General features: G+C 36.4%; 1 protein-coding gene across 3 annotated transcripts in view; it reads right to left on the bottom strand.

The window, feature by feature from the left end:
- Positions 1-21,556, bottom strand: part of UVRAG (UV radiation resistance associated) — a 328,574-nt gene that overhangs the window by 179,019 nt on the left and 127,999 nt on the right. For all 3 annotated transcript variants that reach the window (XM_004051837.5, XM_055356832.2, XM_055356831.2), the window contains exon 7: positions 1,662-1,767. In XM_004051837.5, coding sequence (XP_004051885.1) covers positions 1,662-1,767 — 106 coding nt within the window. The remainder of the gene's footprint in view (positions 1-1,661; positions 1,768-21,556) is intronic.

Below are 21,556 nucleotides of genomic sequence, written 5' to 3'. Positions count from 1 at the left end.
AAAAAAGAGAGAGAGACAAAAACCCCTTGCCTTATAGAGCTTAGAGAGATAGAAAAATATGCAAAATATGTATCATGGTAAATGGTAATGAATATTATACAGAATAAAGCAGGAAAAGGGACAGAATGTACTGAGGCGGCTATAGTTTTGAATGGGGTTATTAGGGAACCAGATGATTTCTAGGTTCACGTTCAGTTCAAAAATCCAATGATTTTTCTTCTGTGTGACTAGGCAGCATAAAAACACACAATGAACCTCTGAACTTGACCTCTTTAAACTCACACATTCTGTTACCTTGCTCTGTGTGTCACCACTTATATTCCTTTAAAAACAGGATTAAAAATACATTTTTCCACACTGAGATAAAGCATATGCTGTCATGTAATGTAACAATTAATTTCCCAGTCTTGCCTTGGGAGAGGAAAACAAAAATAAAACCCAGCAATTTTCCCCAAGGGTTCTAAAAATCCAGCATTTTTATACACTACAGAAAGAATGAAAATTAGTGATTTTTCCTCCCCCTTCAATATATTTATAGTCTGAAATTTAGTCTTGCTGGGGCTAAGTTACAACAAGAGGTGGTTTAACAGCACCTTTGAAATGGAAGATGTTTTTATAGACAAGGAAAGTCAAGTGAATAATAAGAATTACTACTATACCTATTGCAGCTATCCTATTTTGTATGTTTGCTATAGCACTAGCTAGAAAATCAGCAACTGTATACAGTTTGAACTAATATATTAATTTCAAATTCCATGAGAGAGAAGTTTCTGTAAGGTTAAGTGCATTGCTGCTTTTCTATACTTCTACTATATGATTATCTTGGGCAAATCTTCAAGGCAACAGAAAGCTTTCGTTTGGGGATGTAAAGGCCCTCTGCTAAGTTGAGAAGGGTGTAAATGACAATAGGAAGATGCTGCCTATCTGTGATAATGAGTTCACACGAACAAATATTTAAATAATTTTATCTAGAACTTAATTTGAAGATCTGAATTTTATTTTAAGTCCAATCCACAGCACAAAGTTCCTCAAAAGCTATTCATACCCAAGTGGCTTTTAAAAAAAAAGCTCAATTTATTAGCCATACCCACTATTGTGCTTACAAAAACACAATATTCACTACAAAATAGACATTTTTTCCACTCCACTAGGAAAAACAACTCAAAATTATACTAATATCTTAAATCTGCCCATTTGGGTTAGGATTTCTATTTCTTTGGAAATGCCTCCTTAATAAGAGTATTTCCCAAAAGAGATCACTGTCCACAAACCAGCCTGTTTTGCTCAATCCAAATACTTTTTAAATTCGTCTTTCAAAAGTAGATTAGCTCCCATTTTTTTTTTCCTCCTGGCAGCTATTTTTCATTCACTATATAGTTCATGTTTAGAGTTCACATTAATAAAACTGCCTGTTAATTATCTTCTAAGTAATTTTATGTAATATAAAGTTTCATCTAGCAGAATAAAGCAGGCACTTCATGCGTTACATTATTAGCAGATGGGAAAGTTTATTTCCAACATTTAAATGCCAATAGAACTCTCTGTGGACAATTAAGAAGATAAAAACGATCTAAAGGGTTTTTTAAAATTAACCCTAGAAGAATATGATACTCTCCTTTAGAAAACAAGAAGTGTAAACAGGTAAATACATAAAAACCTACCAGTTCATTGCTTGTAGATGTGAGTCTTAGTTTTTCTTCAATTTCCTTTCCAATTTTCTGAACAGTTACCTGAGTCTGTTTAATTGCACACTGGGCTCTATGAAGCCTAGAAATATAAGTTACAGAAAAATGTAAATGAGTTAACAGTAAACTCAACAAAGAGCCTCAGATATAAATGACAAACCTTGAGGATACATAGAATTAATAATGAACTCAATTGATTTTTAATTATCTAGCATATTTGCAATGAAATAACAGGGAATACAATAAATCCTAAAACAGTAAAGCTCTAAAACACCCTTTTTGTACCTGCCTGCCTGCCTCTGATGTACTGTGAGGTAAGATGAAGAACTCAAAGGAGTTGGGAAGAGCCCTGAGAAAGTAATATAGTAAAATCCTATCATTTATAGATGTGGAAACTGACGCCCAGTGAAATTAAATGGATTGCTAAAGTCACCGAGAGAGTATCACCACTCTCAAAGGTGACAATTACTTCTAGGTATCCATAAAGGAAAAAAAGAATTCACAGTAATCCAAGTTGAGAAGGTTGAATCAAAGCAGACAGCACTCTCAAAGATATAAGAAAAAAACAAAAGATGATAGAAAAGACAAAGTAATAGGAGGAATTAAATACTCGGCCAGGTTCAAACTAGCCAACTACATTCTCAGTAAGGTCTCTTTCAAGGAACAATGAAAAAATTAAGAGCTATTTTTATTTTTAAATTATGGTTTTCTTTGTGTTTTTGCTTCTTGGTCTCTTTATTTTTAATTTAATTTTATTTTGAGACAGGATGTCACTCTGTCGCCCAGGCTGGAGTACAGTGGTGCAATCACAGCTCACTGCAGCCTTGCCCTCACGGGCTCAAGTGATTCTCCTACCTCAGGCCCCCAGATAGCTGGGACTACAGGCATGCACCACCATGCCTGGCTAATTTTTGTATTTCTTGCAGAGACGAGGTTTCACCATGTTGCCCAGACTGGTCTCAAACTCCTGTGTTCAAGCAATCTGCCCGCCTCGGCCTCTCAAAGTACTAGGATTACAGCCCTATGCCACTGCACCTGACCTCTTTATCTTTAAATATAGCTCATGTATTTCTTATACATTTCCATACCAAATGGCCAAACTGTCTTTATTTGCAGATGACATAATTGTCATGTGGAAAATGATCAGAAATCTACAAAACAAATACTAAAATTAATAAGTTAATTTAGCAAGGTCATGGGATATAAGGTCAATATACACAAAAAAATCAATTATATTTCTGTATGTAGGCATACCTCACTTTAGTGCACTTTGCTTTATTGTGCTTCATAGATATTTAAAAAAAAAAAAAAAAAAACATATTGAAGGTTTGTGGCAACCCTGAGTCAATCAAGTCTACTGGAGCCATTTTTCCACCAGCATGTGGTCACTTCATGTCTCTCTGTCACATTTTGGTAATTCTCACAATATCTCAAACTTTATCATTATTATTATATCTGTTATGGTGACCTGTGATCAGAGATCTTTGGTGTTGCTATTATAGTTATTTTGGAGCACCATGAGCTGTACCCGTATAAGATAGTGAACTTTATCGATAAATGTTTTGTGTTCTGACTGCTCCACTGACTGGCCATTCCCAGTCTCTCTTCCTCTCCTTGGGCCTCCATATTCCCTGAGACACAACAATAATGAAATTAGGCCAAGCCTTACAGTAGCCTCTAGGTGTTCAAGTGAAAAGAATAGTCCTACGTCTCTCACTTTAAATCAAAAGCTAGAAATGACAAAGCTTACTGAGGAAGGCAGGTGAAAAGCCAAGATAAGCCAAAAACTAGGCCTCTTGCATGAAACAGTCAGCCAAGTTGTGAATGCAAAGGAAAAGTTCTTGAAGGAAATTAAAAGTGCTACTCCAGTGAACACATGAATGATAAGAAAGTAAAACAGCCTTATTGCTGATGCGGAAAGAGTTTTACTGGTCTGGATGCAAGATCAAACCAGCCACAACCTTCTCTTAATCCAAAGCCTAATCCAGAGTAAGGACCTAACGCTCTTCAAATCTTTGAAGGCTGAGAGAGGTAAGGAAGCTGCAGAAGAAAAGTTGGAAGACAGCAGAGATTGGTTTATGAGGTTTAAGGGAAGAAGCCACCTCTAGAACATAGACATGCAAGGTGAAGCAGGAAGTGCTAATGGAGAAGCTGCAATAAGTTACTCAGTAGCTCTAGCTAAGATCATCAATGAAGGTGGTTATACTAAACAACAGATTTTCAACATAGATGAAACAGCCTTCTGTTGAAATAAGATGCCACCTAGGACTTTCATAGCTAGAGAGGAGAAGTCAATGCCTGGCTTCAAAGCTTCAAAGGACAGGCTGACTCTCTTACTAGGGGTTAATGCAGCTGCTGATTTTAAGTTGAAGCTAATGCTCATTTGCAACTCTGAAGACCCTGGGGCCCTTAAGAATTATGCTAAATCTACTCTGCCTGTGTTCTATAAATGGTACATCAAAGCCTGGATGACAGTGTATCTGTTTACAGCATGGTTTTATGAATATTTTAGGACTCTTGAGACCTACTGCTTAGAAAAAAGATTTCTTTCAAAATATTACTGTTCATTGGCAATGAACCTGGTCACCCAAGAGTGCTGATGGGCATGTACAAGGAGATTAATGTTTTCATGTCTGCTAACACATTATCCATTCTGTAGCCCATGGATGAAGGAGGCATTTCAACTTTCAAATTTTATTATTTAAGAAATACATTTCATAAGCCTAGAGTTGCCACAGATAATTGATTCTTCTGGTGGATCTGGGCAAAATCAATGGAAAACATTCTGGAAAGGATTCGCCATTCTGAATGCCATTCAGAACATTCATGATTCATGGGAGTAGATAAAAATATCAACATTAACAGGACTCTGGAAGAAGCTGATTCCAACCCTCATGGATGACTTTGAGGGGTTCGAGACTTCAGCGGAGGAAGTAACTGCAGACATGGTTTTAATAGCAAGAGAATTAGAATTATAAGAGGAGCCTGAAGATGTGACTGAATTGCTGTGATCTCATAATCAAACTTGACTGGATGAGGAGTTACTTTTTATAGTTAATCAAGAAAAGTGGTTTTTTGAGATAGAATCTACTCCTGGTGAAGAAGCTATAAACACTGTTGAAATGACAACAAAAAATTTACGCCATCATAAACTTAGTTGATAAAACAGTGGCAGGGTTTGAGGGGAAGGACGGACTCCAATTTTGAAAGAAGTTCTACTCTGGGTAAAATGCTATCAAACAGCATCGCATGATACAGAGAATCATTCACGAAAGAAGAGTCAACTGATATGTCAAACTTCATGTTGTCTTATTTTAAGAAATTGTCACAATCACTCCAACCTTCAGTAACCACCAATCTGATCAGTCAGCAGCCACTGACAAGGAGGCAAGACCCTCCACCAGCAAAAAGATATGGCTTGCTGAAGGTTCAGATGATCATTAGCATTTTTTAGCAATGAAGTATGTTTTAATTAAGGTATGTACATTGTTTTTAGACATAATGCTATTTCACACTTAATAGACTACAGCATAGTGTAAACATAACTTTTATACGCGCTGGGAAACCAAAAAGTTCATGTGACTTGCTTTATTGAAATATTTGATTTACTGCTTTATTGCAATATTTGCTTTACTGGGGTAGCCTGGAACCAAATCCTTACCATCTCCAAGGTATTCCTGTATTAGCCCCAAACAACTGAGTTATGAAATTTTTAAATAATACTTTAATGACAGCATCAAAAAACATAAAATACTTAGGGATGAAATAAACAAAAGACGTGCAAGACTCAACCCTGAAGTCACAAAACACTGCTACAATAAAGAAGAACTAGTAAGTAAAAAATACATGTACATGGACTGGAAGATTCCATATTGTTAAGTTGTCAGCTTTTCCCAAATGGGTAAATAGCTTGAGACTCCTAATCACAGTCCTAAAGGATTTTTTTTGACAGAAATTAATAAGATGATACTGTAATTTATATAGAAAAGCAAAGAATCTAGAAGGGACAAACCAATCTTGAAATATGCCAGATTTCAAGAGTTTCTATTAAGTTACATAATTAAGACAATATGGTGTGGTCATGGAGATAAAAAAAAAAACAAAGATCAACGGAACAGAATAAAGTGTATCATAATAATCCTACACATATATAGCAAATTAATTTTTGACAAAGGAATGAAGGCAAATCAGTGCAGAAAACAAAGTTTTTTAAACAAAGGTGCTATGGAACACTGAATAAGCATAGAAAAAAAATCGATCTCATCCCCTACTTCATACACACAAAAATTAATTTAAAGAGGATCACAGTAAATATAAAAAGCTGAAATCATAACACTTATGACCAAAAATATAGGACTATCTCTTGCAAACTTGGGGTAGACAAATATTCACTAGAGAAGACATAAAAAGAATTAATCATAAAATTAAAAAGGAATAAATTAGACTTTAAAAAAATGAGAAATACCTGTTAATCTTAACAAAGCTCCCATTAGGAAAATAAAAAAAAAAAAAAACAGTCCATAGACTGGGAGGAAATATTTGCAAAGCACCTAGCTGACTATAAAGAAGTCTTATAAATCAGTAATCAAGACAGCCAATTAAAAATGGACAAAAGAGTGAAATAAACACTTCACAAAAGAAGATATAAGAATGGCCAATAAGCATAGGAAGAGTCACTCAAAGTCTTAGTCATCAGGGAAACACATATTAAAATCATAATGAGGTGCCATTTCACACCTGTTAGATAAAATTAAAATGACAACACTAAATGCTGGCAAGGATGTGGAACAGCTAAAACTTGCATGCATTGCTGGCAAAAATGTATCAGGCTGGTGCAAAAGTAACTACACTTCTTGCAATTATTTTAAATTTAAATTTAAATTGCAAGAACCCACAAGATCAGGAGATCAAGACCATCCTGGCCAACATGGTGAAACCCGGTCTCTACTAAAATACAAAAAGTTAGCCAGGCATGGTGGCATACGCCTGTAGTCCCAGCTGCTTGGGAGGCTGAGGCAAGGGAATCGCTTGAACCCGGGAAGCAGAAGTTGCAGCGAGCTGAGATCGTGCCATTGCACTCCAGCCTGGCGACAGAGCAAGATTCCGTCTCAAAAAAAAAAAAAAAAAAAAAAAGGGAAGAACTGCAATTACTTTTGCACCAGCCTAATAAATAATAGTGCCATTTTTTAGAAATTATTAGTTATTAAGTTAAACATACATTTAACCTATGACCCAGCAATTCTACTCCTAGGTATTTACCCAAGAAAAATAAAAAACGTATGTCTACAAGAGCTTTGTATAAGAATGTTCATAGAAAACAACCCAAATGTCTATCAAATAGAAGAATCAACAGATTGAGGTATATTCATATAATGAAAATCTATTTAGCAATAAAAAGGAACACACCACTGGTACATACAACAATATGAATGGATCTCACAAACAATATGTTGAGTGAAAAAGGCCAGAAACAGAAAAGTCCATATTGTGTGATTACCTTTTTACAAAGTTCAAGAACAGGTAAAACCAACCTATGGTGACAAATCAAAAGAGTGGTGGGGACTAACATAGGGAGAAGAGGGAACAAATGAACTATCTGAGGTGATGGAAATGTTCTAAGTCTTTATTTTTCTAGATGGTGGTCTCACTTTGTCACCTAGGTTGGAGTGCACTGGCATGACCATAACTCACTGCCCCCTCAAATTCCTGGACTTAAGGGATCTTCCTGCCTCAGCCTTCTGAGTAGCTGGACTACAGGAGCGTGCAACTGGGTCCGACTAATTTTTTGTAGAGACAGAGTCTTGCTATGCCCAGGCTTGTCTCAAACTCCTGGCCTCAAGCCATCCTTCCGCCTCAGCCTCCCACAGTGTTGGGATTACAAGAGTGAGCCACTGCACCTGGCTTTGATGTCTTGATTAGGGTAAGGAGTACACCAAAACTCACAGATTTTACACTTAAGATCTGTGCATTTCACTGTGTGTGAATTTTACCTCGGTTTTTAAAAGATGGTCATCAATCCTAACCTGAAAGTCATCATATATATGAGAGGTTCATTTTCTTAGGCATTTGATGATATCACTACCTCTGCCAACATTATTATTATTACCCTAAACCCTGAAAATATTCATGATATATTCTGTACTTTTAGAAATTGCCTGATATTTATTGATGATTTCTTAGGTCACATAAAAAGGACCAACTCTCAATACAGCTATTTTGTTCATAGGACCAGTAATTCAACAAACCCCTCAGGGCTCCTAAGGAATCCAATAGAGGAGATTATACTCCATCCTGTTGCCTCTTGGTCTGGGTGTGTTTGTGTGTTTAATCTACATTGACAGTAATACTCTCTTAAAAAGACAGCTCTAAAGTAATTTTACATCAAGGTAAGGCCCTTTGTGATGTAGTCCCTGCTGACACACCCAGTCTCATTCCTGATTATTTTTTACCTTGCACCCTCTTCTCGAGCAATACTGAACTACTGGCAACTCTCCAAACATATCCTATCATTTCTTCCTTCTGTACCCCTGTGTGAGTTGTTCTATGTGCCTACAAGTTCTTCCCATCCCTTAACAGATAAAAAAACTCCTAATCCATCAAGAGGCAGCTCAAGCAACCTCTTCTTCAAAGGCCTTTCCTGACTATTACAGACAGGTAGAGGTGCTCCTTCCTCTGGAAATCTGCTACTTCATGTGTATGGCACCACAAAAATATTATATGACCCTATTTTACAGCAACTGTTTATTTCTTTGCCTATTTCACCAGATCTTTCTGGGGGAAAAATAAATTTCATCTTCTCAGGTATATTCCAAATGCTAAGCACAGAATGTGGCACAAAGGAGGGACTCAAAATGTATTTGCTGGCTTAATGCCTAATGTCTGAACATAAAAGCACAGTCCCAAAATTTGATATTTTTGACATCAGTGGGAGATTAATTGGAAGATCAGTGTGGTAGTTTCCTAGATTTGTAACTTCAAAATAGTGTATCAAAATAAAAATCACATAGAGACCACTCATTCAAGTGAGGAAACAGCAATTTTTACTAAAAATGTTATCAGAATTCTAAAAATGATAGGCATCATCAACCCAGAGAAGAAATCAACAAAATAGCCTGTTACTTTAAAAGTAGGAAAGTGCTGCCTAAAACTTCACTGGTACTATGCAAACAACCTTGTCAAATGGTAAAGACTTTAAAAATAAAAATGATTCATGACCATAATTAATGTATGACTTCAACTATTTGGCTCTCACTGCCCCAGACGCTTTCTGATCTTACCTTAGGGGCTTAAAACACACAGACAGAGTCACATTTCCTCCAATCTTCAGTGTTATCCAAATAGACTTTCAGAGCCCCTGCTACATCAAGACAGAGCTAATAACACCCCCCTTTCAAACCCAACAGGAGAATAAAAGTTTGAAGTATTTAGACTTCGAAAAATAACATGGGACATCCTGATTCCCCTGGGGATAAAGAGGTGAAGGACTAACTAAAAAAGAAACAACTGCTTTACCTCCAAACTGGTTGGCCAATTTCAGAGTAATGTTTCTTGATTTTGCAAACTATCAAAAGAATCTATAAAGAAAGAAATATATATCATGTAGTAATATGGGTGAGTGGTCAATATCAACACTAACATTCTCAAGCTGAAATAAAACTTATCGTCACTGGTGTTGGGAAGGAGAAGATCAAATAGCTATCTGATAGGTATTCTGGTGATAGGAAAGAGATGCATTCCTATTTTTTAACATGATTTGAGATAAACTGAAACTGGACTAAAGTGCTTTGAGGCTATATATGTCTGTGAACGTAAAGATACATTGAATAAAAAAATTATGTCAAATAAATTATTAATAAAGATTAACTGAGACGAAGCCAATGAGATATTAAAAATAATCTCACTGAAGGAGAAGTTAGAAGATAATATTGATCATATCACATCAGAAACCCTGCATTCAAGTTTAAGACAAAGAATGACAAATCAGAATACCTACAAAGGCAGTGAAGCATAGTTCCCTACGGCTTGCAGAGAGAGATAAAAAGGGAGAAGAAATACAGGAAAGACAGATGTCTATGAAACAAATCAATACCTTATAATTAATGGTTTTGTATTTCATATGAAGGTGCTTAGATTTTTATTCTGAAGGCATCAGAAAACCATTAAAAAGTTTTAAGCTGGGAAAGATTTAATTACATTTGCACTTTAGAAAGATATTTCTTCTTGTAATAGGTGAATGGCACACAGAGAAAAGAGACTGCAAACAGGAAGGTTAGTGTGAGGTTATTCCAACAGTCCAAGTAACAAATGGCTCTGTCCTAAATTAAAATAGTGACAGGAAAGATGGTGTAAATGTGAAAAGTGAGAGAGAAGAGAGATAAAGAATGATGCTTGAAAACAAATTACCAGCATAAAAATGAAAGAGAAGACATCACTACAGATCCTTCAGATAGTTAAAAGGAATTAAGCAGAAATTATGAGCAACTCTATGCCAATAAATTCAACTTAAATGAAATAGTCAAATTGTTTAAAATCCAGAAATTTCCAAAACAAACAAAAGAAACAGGAAATCTAAAGAACCACCATCTGTTAAATAAATTATATTTGCAATTAAAAATTTTCTCACATAGGAAACTCTAGGCTCAGATAGCTTCACCGGTAAAATGCCAGTAGCATCAAAAATCTTTCCAAGAAGAAGAGGGGATGCTTTCAGTTTGTTTCATGAGGTCAACATGACCCTGATACCAAAACATGACACAAACACTATAGGAAAAAAAAATTATAGACCAATTATTATACATGAACATAAATGCAAAAACCATTAATAAAATGTTAGCAAATCAACTCTAGTAATATATGAAAAGGATAAAGCAACTGGATCAAGTGGGTTTAGCTGAGTAGGTTATACCATTCTGTTAAACTGACTGATTTTCAAATACTATACAAGGTTGGTATAATACTTGAAAATCAATCAATGACAGAATGAAGAAAAAAGATCATAATTATCTTAAAAGATTCAAAAAAAGAAGCATTTGATAAAATTTAATACCTGTTAATGGTTAAAAATAAAAAAATACCCTCAACAAACTAGGAGGAAAGGGGAGCTTCCTCAATCTGATAAAAGGTTTATAGAAAAAAATCTACAGCTAATCCTATACTTACAATCAAAAACAAGGCAAAGATATCCACTTTCATCACTCTATTCCACATGTACTCAAGGTCCAAACCATTGTAATAATGCATTTTAAAAGTAAATAAAAGCCATAGGTATAGGAAAGGAAGAAGCAAATCTACTTAAAGGTGCTATGATTGTGTATGTAGAAAAATCCAAAGAAATCTACAATCCATCTACTAGAACTAATGAGTAAATTCGGCAAATTGCAAGAGTTTAAATTAATATATTAAAAATCAATCAGTGTTTCTATTTAATATCAATAAATAACTAGGAATAAATCTAAAGAAAGATGTGAAAGACCTGTACACTGAAAACCATAAAACACCGCTGAGATATTAAAGAATATTTAAATAAATGGAGACATATACCATTTCATGGATTGGAAGATACGATATTATTAAGCAGTCAAGTCTCCCTAAATTGATCTAGAGCCAAAGCAATCCCAATCAAAAACCCAAAAGATTTTTGTTTAATAGAAATTGGCAAACTGCTTTTAAACTTGATATGCAAATACAAAAGACCTAGAACACCAAGAAAATGTTGGGGGCGGGGGGGGCGGGAAATAGCTGGAGGGCTTACACTACTAGATTTTATGACCTATCATAAAGCTACAGTAAGTAAGGCAGCAGTAGTTACACAGAACTAAACAAACAGATCAATGAAATATAATTTAGGGCTGGGTGCGGCGGTTCACGCCTGTAATCCCAGAACTTTGAGAGGCCGAGGTGGGCAGATCACCTGAGGTTGGGAGTTCGAGACCAGCCTGACTAACATTGAGAAACACTGTGTCTACTAAAAATACAAAATTAGCCAGGCGTGATGGCACATGCCTGTAATCCCAGCTACTCAGGAGGCTGAGGCAGAAGAATTGCTTGAACCTGGGAGGCAGAGGTTGCGGTGAGCTGAGATCGCACCATTGTACTCCAGCCTAGGCAACAAGAGCGAAACTCCATCTCAAAAAAAAAAATATATATACACACACACACACACACACACACACACACACACACACACACATTTCAGATAATAGAATCATTCATACATATTCAATTTTTTAATAAGGAAAAGAAAAACTTTGTCAACAAATGGCAGTGAAATAACTTAATACGTATATAGGAAATAAATGAACCTTAACCTGTACCTCACCTCATACACACAGATTAATTTGAGATGGATTAGGGACCTAAATGTAAAAGCTAAGACTACAGTGCTTCTGGAATAACACATAGGAAAATATATGCAAAAACTTTGACTAGGCAAAAATTTCCTAAGGGCATTATTGAGAAAATGAAAAAAAATCAAGTCATGACTGAGAAAAAAATACTTGGGATGTGTGTGTGTGTGTGTGTGTGTGTGTGTGTGTGTGTGTGTGTGTGTGTGTGTGTACACCTGACAAAAGACTTCTATCCAAAATACATAAAGAATTCCTACATAAAAATAAAAATATAAACAACCCAATAATTGAGAACAGGCAAAATATCTGAACAAACACTTCAAAAAATAAGATATAAGAATGAGCTATTAGCACATGAAATGGTACTCATAACTTTAGTCATTATAAAAGTAAAAATCAAAATCAAAATGATACACTACTACAAGCCTATTATAATGGCTAGAACTTACAAAACTGGCAATACCAAATGATGGCAAGAGGTAGAGCAACTGGAACTTTTCAAACATTGCTGGAGGGACTGTAAAAATGTATAACTACTTTGGAAACCTGTGTTGCAATACCTAATAAGTTAAATATACACCTCTCGTATAAGCCAACAGTTTCATTCTCAGGTATAATGTGGGCTGGGTGCGGTGGCTCATGCCTGTAATCCCAACACTTTGGGAAGCTGAGATGGGAGAAATCACTTGACATCAGGAGTTTGAGATCAGCCCCAGCAACACAGCAAGACACTGTCACTAAAAAAATTAAATTAGCCAAGCATGGTAGTGCACACCCATTCCCAGCTACGTGGGAGGCTGAAGGGAGAATCCTTGAGTTCAGGAGCTTGAGGTTACAGTGAGCTATGATTGCACTACTGCACTCCAAGCCTGGTGATAGAATGAGTCCCTGTCTCTAAAATATCAAATAAATAAATAAATAGGAGAAAGCACATGACCACAAAAAACTTATGTAAGGTATTCCTACCGGCTTTATTTATAATAGCCAAAAAGCAGAAACAATCCAAATATCCATCAACAGAACAATGAATAAGCAAACAGTAATATATTCATAGAAGGAAATACTGCTTCACCAGTAAAAAGGAATACACTGCTAATCTATACAAGAACATGGATAAATTCCAAAAACTGTATGTTAAACAAAAGAAGCCAGAAACCAAAAGAGTGCCCTGTATGACTCCACTTATAAGAAGTTCAAAAACAGGGAAAGCTAATAAATGATAAGGCAGTAAGAAAAGTGTCCCAGGGATGGGAATGAGGGTGTCAGAACGCTGGCAAATGAGGGAACATTCTGGATAATGAAAATACTCTATACCTTGATTTAACAATGGCAATATAGGCGTGTATATTTATTAAAATTCATCAAACTGTGTGTATATGTGTGTGTGTGTATATATATATGTGTATATACGTATACATATATATACACATATATGTATATACACATATATGTATATACATATATATGTGTGTACATATATGTGTATATGTGTGTGTGTGTGTGTATATATATGTATTTTATTGTATATAAATTACACTGCCAAAGAAAAAGAAAAGAATGTTTGCTGGTACATGGCTTGGGGAACCAGAAAAATGGTGATGCTATTTACTGCGATGTAGAACACGGCAGGAACAGTTTGAGAAGAAAGTTCTATTTTCAGTTGGAGGTGCCTGTGTAACATCCAAGAGGATGTGTTGAATATGAGTTGAATATAAAGATCTGTTGCTCAGGAGACAGATCTTGGCCAGAGATAAAAATGTGGCAGTCATTAGCACACAGATGGTTATGAACGCTATGAAAGTGAATGAGATCACCCTGAAGACTGCGAGAATGAGAGTAAACAGAACCTAGAACAGAATCCAGAGGAACATCAATACTTAAGAAATTAGGGGGAAAAAAAAGTCCTGCAAAAAATTGTGAACCAGAATATCCAGGGAGAAGTAGAAGGACAGCTGGGAGAGCTGGTATGACAGCAGTTAAAGGAACAGCCCATCAAGGGAGGAATGACCACTGTCACAAAAATCAAGCAACCTAAGGCCTAGACAGTTTCTACATATTTAGCAGCAAGGACTTAATTAAAGCCATTTCAAATCCGTTCACCTCACCCCAGATAGACTGCCACCTAGCCAATAGCCCCTAATTGGTTTCTTAGCTTCATCTCTTACTCTTCTCAATTCTATTCTGTTCTTAGTACCAAAGAATCCCTGTTCTTCATTTGCTCGGTTACTAATTGTAGTTTATCTTCCCCAACAGCATCCAGAATGCCTGCCTTATACACATCTAAAATTACATATCCTTAGAGACAACTAGAAATATCACAATCCATAAACTTACAATTTCAAAGATTCGTGCTAATGCATCTAGTACCTCACCACTTTATCTTTCTTCTTCTCTGATGGACACTAACCTTTTAGATACTCTAGGCCCTCTAATAGCTAGTGTGTGGTTGCCTACACAGTTCCTTTCATTATGTATCTATGGGTAATTAACATATATGTACTTCTAGTCATGTTGATAACATCTTCCATCGATGATAAAAGGATTTTTCTGGTGTCTAAAAAGGCGTGATCTACATTTTTCTACACTCAATGCATTTTCCATTTTTTAAAGAATTCTATTCAAATAAATCCACTTATTCAAATAAATTTTATCAAATAAATCCGCTCCATGATAGTCATGAATCACTGCAGTGCTCCAGAACTGACATCACATTATACTAGTGCTGCCTTTTCCCTCACTCATACTTCCTGTGTTCAATCACCTAAACCTATTGATTCTTCTTTCCCAATGCTCTTATCCGCGTAATTTCCTTTTCATCATTCCCACTGTAAGCACCCTGGTTCAGCATTAATAAAAGGCCTTCCTTTCTAATCTCTGCCCTTTTCAATCCATTTGGAACACTGCCATCAGAATACTCTCCTAAAACACAGATTTCAATAGTGTCCTTCAAAAAATCAAAACAATGATGTAAGAGGTATGGAGATCTTTTAAGTCTTAGTGTATCAATAATTAGAATGACTACAGGCAAATTTGAGCTCTTTATACAAAAGAAAAAAACCACCATGTACTAGCACCAAATAATCACAAATTCTAAAAAGCTAAGATTAGACGTTATTCTTTGCTTGAAAACAGCTCAGGGAGATTTAAATAAACATTTAAACTCTGTTGTTTTAGCCTGGCAATTCAAAGTCCAATGAAATCTAGCTCAGGCACAATAGTATTAATATTTATCAGAAATCTGAGGCCTAATACAGTGCCTGGCACATAGAATATATTTATTTAATAATTCCTTGGTGAATGAATACATATTTATTTAGTGCTGGCTATGTGCCAGGCACTAAGCTAAAAACTTGAAATGGATATCTCATTTAATTCTCACAAAAATCCATAGATGCAATCATTCCCGTTCTACCTGTGAGAAAACTGAAGCTGGTAAGTGGCAGAATCACTATTTAAACTCAGGTTTGTTCAACTCCAAAGCCCGTGGTCTTCACTGCTTCCTTATTTCCCACCCACAAACCCATTGTTCCTAAGCTAATCTTGTCATCATCTCCCCACAAACCTTGGCATCAGTAACACCTTACATGTTAAATAATTTTAGTTTCCAAAGTGCTTTTTCACAGACACATTATTTAGGTTAAACCTTCCAAATATATGTGTCCAAGCTCAGTATTCCTCCCCTTATATATCAGGTTGCTGTGTGCTTTTCTCTTCCACTATTCTACGATTCTATTCACAATATAACTCGTATCTCAACTAAATCTGCTGCTGCATTTTATCCCACTATCTTTGGGGTAGGCAGAATTCTAAAATGTCACTCCAAGATATCCATTCTCTGCATAATCCCCTTTTCTTGGTTATTAGCAGGACTTATAAACACCATAGGATATTACTCCCAGAAATGTTACTTTACAAGGTGAAGGAATCGAGGGGCTATAATTAAGGTCACGTATCAGTTCACTTTGAGTTAACCAAAAGGGAGATTAGCTGGGTGCTATAGGCTGAACTGTATCCCTTCATCCCCCGCCCCAAATTCATGTTGAAGTGTCCTAACCCTTAATGTGACTATATTTGGAAACAAGACTTTCAGGAGGTAATTAAAGTTGATGAGGTCATAGGGTGGCCTCAAAAGAACAAGAAGAGAAAAAGATCTCTCCCTTTCCACACGCATGCAAGAAGGAAAGGCTATGTGAAGTCACAACAGGCAGGTGGCCATCTGTATGCTAGGGAGAGAGCCTCGCCAGAAACTGAACCATGCTGGCACCTTGATCTCAGACTTCCAGCCTTCAGATCTCTGAGAAAATACATGTCTGTTGTTAAAACCACCCAGACTGGTATTTTGTTGTGGCAGTCCAAGCTGACTAATACAGACAGTAGGTCTGCTCTAACCAGGTAAGCCCTTAAAAGGGACGGGCCCTTCCTGAAAGAAGAGATTTGAAGCATGAGAGGGCCTATAAAGTGGGCCACGTGGCAAGAAACTGCAGGTGGCCTCAATGGGGCTGACAGCGGCCCTCAGACCACTATCAGCAAGAGAACAAGAGGCTGAGTCCTATAAACCACAAGGAAGTGAACTCTGCCAAAAACCATGGGAGCTTAAACAAGGACCCTGAGCTCCAGAAAGGAACACAGCGCAGCTGACACTGATTTCAGCCACATGAGACCATAAGCAGAGAACCAAGTCAGCTGTTCCCAAATTTCCGGCCTAAAGAAGAAACCGAGAAACAATAAAACAGGTATTATTTTAAGCCACTAAATTTGTGGTAATTTATTATCCAGCAATCAAAAACTAATACATTCTTTCAATCCAAATATTAATTATCCTTCTTTCAAAGCCATCTCTTCATGATTCCATTTACTGAGCACATTATCACATTAGTCAAAATAACACCTGCACATTATAAATCTTTAGCCTAATTCCTTATCTGATCATGTTAACGTATCTTTAAATTTATTCATTCATCCTGTCTTCACATTGAGCACTTTCTATGTTGCTAATACTGAGTCTAGTGTTAAGAGAAAAAACATTGCAGACAGTCTGTGCTCTCTAGAAATATACCATTTATTTACATATTCATGCAATAAACACTTATTGAGGGCCTAAATGTTCACCATGCCCTCTGTTAAGTAATAAAAATACAGAGATCAGAGCATTATCTTCACAATGCTCAAACTTTGTAGACAACTTGGTTTGTAAACAATCATAATAGCATTATACAGGCTACAATACAGGCATGCATCGGGTAAGGGCTGAACATAAAAAAGGAGCATCTATTCTAGGGGCAGGGTCAAGTGGAAGCAAAAGTCTTCTTGGAGGGGGTAAACACTGAGCCAACGTTTGAAGGAAAAGTAGGAATTAGCTAGATAAAAAGGGAGAAAGATATTCCAGACAAAAGCAAAAACAAGTACAAAAACAAAAAAAGGTACCGTAACATTTTCAGGAACTGTAAGCAGCTTAGCAAGGCTGGAGCACAGGGTCATATGGGAGAGGATGGCAAGAGATGAGGTAAAAAGGCAGGCAGAGGTCAGATTATGAAAACCTGGTATATTAGGATAAGGAGCTTTACTCTCAAGGCAAATAAATAAGTCATTTGGAGGCCTGACCAAGAGATGTCATGTATGTAGGCTGCAATGCGAAAAGACCAGGCACCTGTAGGTACAAAACAGACCCACAAATTCATTTTGGAAGAGGAAGAACTCAAGTAGGAGCCCAGGAATAGTCAATATTTGGTAAGGGTTGTGGTCTCCCTCAGCAGCACTGGGAGCATGCTCCATCTAGACTTCATATCATGCTATAATCATTTGTTTTCCGGCTTTCTCCAGCAGTGGATTCCACACTCCTTAAAAACCTAGGCCTATACCTTGGTAGTGTCTGTGCTCCTGAGCTTCCCCGTAGTACTTTGTATATACAGGCCTTCAGTAACAGACTGTAATAAAGATTACTCCCTTTCCTTCCTCAGAAATACAGAGGGGCACATCTCACCCTTCTCTTAACCCCCCAGAGCACAACAGACACCCACGGAATTAAAAATGATTATTTTAAGATTTCTCTGATTCTATTTTTCTCAGATGCTATGCAATATTTATTCAGTGATAATTAATTTATTTTTTTTTAGATGTATATCAAGCATAGAAAAACTCCCGGGAAACTGCCCTGAGAACATTGTTTAATGTTTGTAAACCAGAAAAGACTGATCATTTCTCATTGTAGACACTACATGTCTATCAATTTAATAACCCAACATTTTCTGGCAGTCATATCTCACTGATTATTGATATTGACTTGACTACTGACTAAAGGTTCTGTATCTTTTTTTACTCAGACTGTTGCCCATATGCCAAGCCTCCCTCTTCTGATACAGTTGGTTTTAGGACTCAAGTATAAGACTATATTCTTTTCACAATTAAACTCTATCTTAAAATTTAAGATGAGCTGAATATAATTCTATCTTTCCAGTCCCCAGAGATCTTATTTACTAATTCCGTTATGCAATAATCACTGTCTCTATAAGTTCCACGTTACCACTGCATTAACTTAGTCAATTTTCTATATCTTTGTTCAAAGGCTTAGATTGTGGTATTCTCAAGAGGAAAAACCATGTCTCCCTTGATCACCACTGTATACCCAGCATATTGCATAGTTTCCAGCATGCAGTACTGAATAAACATTTGGCAGGTAAGTAATCAAATGAATGGACATGTTGAAAAAGACTAGGTCAATAGCAGAGCCCTATGCCATGCATTTAAAAATTTCCCTCTAGATAGCAAGTCATCAAGTAGTTACCAGTCGACCTATCTTTTCTGTCATTTAGCTTACACTTCTTCATCTTGCTCCCAAAGCTATCCTGACATACCTTATCAAACACATTATTGAAGTTATCTGTATCTACAAATCTAAGTACCCTTGCAAAATGGATACATTAGTCTAAGATAACTTGTTCTTGGGAAAGGCTCACTAAAGGAGACAGGATTTAAGCTCCAATATGAAGGAAGGGTAGCTAAGACTCTGACAGCTGTATGCGAGGGAACTGCTGTTTAGGGTATTGGAATAGCTTTTCAAAGTCATTAAGGAAGCAGAGTGCATTACACGTTCAGAACAGAAAGTGGGTTGTGCGCTATAAAACAAAGAGGGCACAAGAGCAATATCATGAGAGGCAGGCTGGAAAGGTTGATCAGAGCTACAGTGTTATAGACTTTAAATGCCTAATAAATTCTCTGCATCTCTACAGCACCTACAGCAGTCTAAGGCACATGGGAATCACTCAAATACTTGTTGATGGATTTATTAAATATGATAGTTTCCCAAAAGACCAGGAGTCTACCCAAAAGCCTGCTTCTACATTCCTCTGTCTAGACCATGCACATAGTTGGGAAGAACACAATCTCATGGTAATGGCATCAAATAAGACAATACTATTGCTTATAAATACTTATAAAATTAACCTACTTTCATGGAAAAGTAAATAGCGTCATGGGTGGGAAAGTTCTATTGAGGAGATGGTAGGTGGTGTGAAAGCATGTGATAATTAGTGCATCAAGTCTAACCAGGATATGCATACCCTCAAAAACTAACAACACTGATGAAGCAACAGTTATAGAACAATAATCAACTCTTCGCATTTCCAATTTACTTCTCAACTAACTCATTTCAGGCAAGAAGAACCACATTTGGCATAAAAGCAAGCTAAATCATTCCAAATTTTTTCATAATACTATCCATGTGCATTTTAGTAAGTTTGATTTAAAATGTATTCATTACACAATAAACACACTTGAGGAAGTACACAGAAAAGCACTTCAGAATTAGAAACAATAAACAAAACAAACTACAGATATGGACAAGATTTTTACAATTTAAAAGGAATATTATATACAACTTTAGGCCAATAAATTAAAAAAAAAAAACAGGAAAAGTGAATGATTTTCTATCAAACTATAAATTACCAAATTGTCTCAATAAGAGGTTGAAAACCTGAATAGATCGATAACTACAAAGAAACTAAAAACGCTACCAAAGTGGGGGTGGGAGGGTGTAGGCCATGATGATTTTATAGGTGCTATAGTATAAATATTTGTCCCCTCCCAAACTCATGTTGAAATTAATTGCCATAGTATTGGGAGGTGGGACTTTTTTTATTTTATTTTTTAGAGACAGGATCTCGCTCTGTCACCCAGATTGGAGTGCAGTGGTATGATCATAGCTCACTGTAACCTCAAACTCCTGGGCTCAAGTGAGCCTCCTGTCTCAGCCTCCCGAGTAGCTGGGACTATAGGTGCACACCACTGTGTCTAGTTGGCTTTTCCTTTTTCTAAATCTGTTTTAAGGCTCATAAACTAAGGATACAAAGGACCTTTCATGCTACTTTATTCAGTAAGCATATGTACCATGAAGTTCAGCACTTGAATACATTTATCTTGACACTAATTCTTCCACAAGCTAAATCTTATTCAACTAGACAATTCGCTTCTTGTCTTCTTCCTTTGTATCCCCTCCTGTATTGTGTCTGATAAACAGCTGTACACTTAGCAAGTGTTTAATGTACACTTAATAATTGTATAATTTTTAAATTGTAATTTAAATAGTATTTTTTAACTACTCAGGTTTTCATCAGAACGGCATTTGAAAAAGAAATTATTAGACTTGTTTACATCTTAACAGAAAGCAGTGGTGTTGAGCTGTGAAGAAAAAACATGGATTTGTAAATCTCAGAGAGAAAGACTCTCCCACTGTGAATCTGCTGTTTGTGGAGATCCGAAAGAAAAGCCACCACCATCATGTCTAAACAAGAGGCAAAAGCTTCCACCATGGACTTCAGGTACAAGAAAGAAAAAACATATATATTATTCAAAGTCATTAGACAGGACAATAGTGAGGTTCACTGCAAGGTAAAAATGACAACACATCCCAGGAAACTCAAAGAATCATACTATCAAAAAATGCACAGAGTTCCAATGAAATTATTCAAGTTCCTCTTTGAAGGTCAGAAAATTGCTGATATTCACACTCCACAAGAACTTAGAATGAAGCAGTAAGATGGGATTGAAGTTTACCAGGAATAAATAGGGGGAACTTATTCAACAATTCAGATATTTTTTCCCTTAACTATTTTCAAAAATAGTTCTTTTGCAATGTAGTATTCAAAACTGAATTATAACTGGCACCCCATCTCTTTAAAATGCCTTGCATTTTTAATTCTAGTACTAGTTATTCATTATCATTTGTTTTCATTGCCCTGATCTTTTAGGATCAAGCTTTAGCACCCTTCATATTTTCTCTCCTTTTTAAAAATTACATGGGTGCAGAGAGAGGCCTCCTTTTCCAGGATTCTGTACTTTCAGGCTTATGATCATAAGAGAGCCAATGCAAGAGTTCATAATGGCCTTCCACCTGGCCCTGAAGTTCCACATCTAAAGTTCTCCTGGACTATGACTTTCACTGTAAGAGGAAGTTTTTCAGAGAACTCATCTGTAGAAACATGACATTTCCTTAATTTGATTCTGAAACTCTGCACCAAAGGAAACAATATC

This window comes from Gorilla gorilla, chromosome 9 (assembly GCF_029281585.2).
Source record: "Gorilla gorilla gorilla isolate KB3781 chromosome 9, NHGRI_mGorGor1-v2.1_pri, whole genome shotgun sequence".
NCBI lineage: Eukaryota > Metazoa > Chordata > Mammalia > Primates > Hominidae > Gorilla > Gorilla gorilla.
This window is presented reverse-complemented; position numbering and strand designations above follow the sequence as displayed.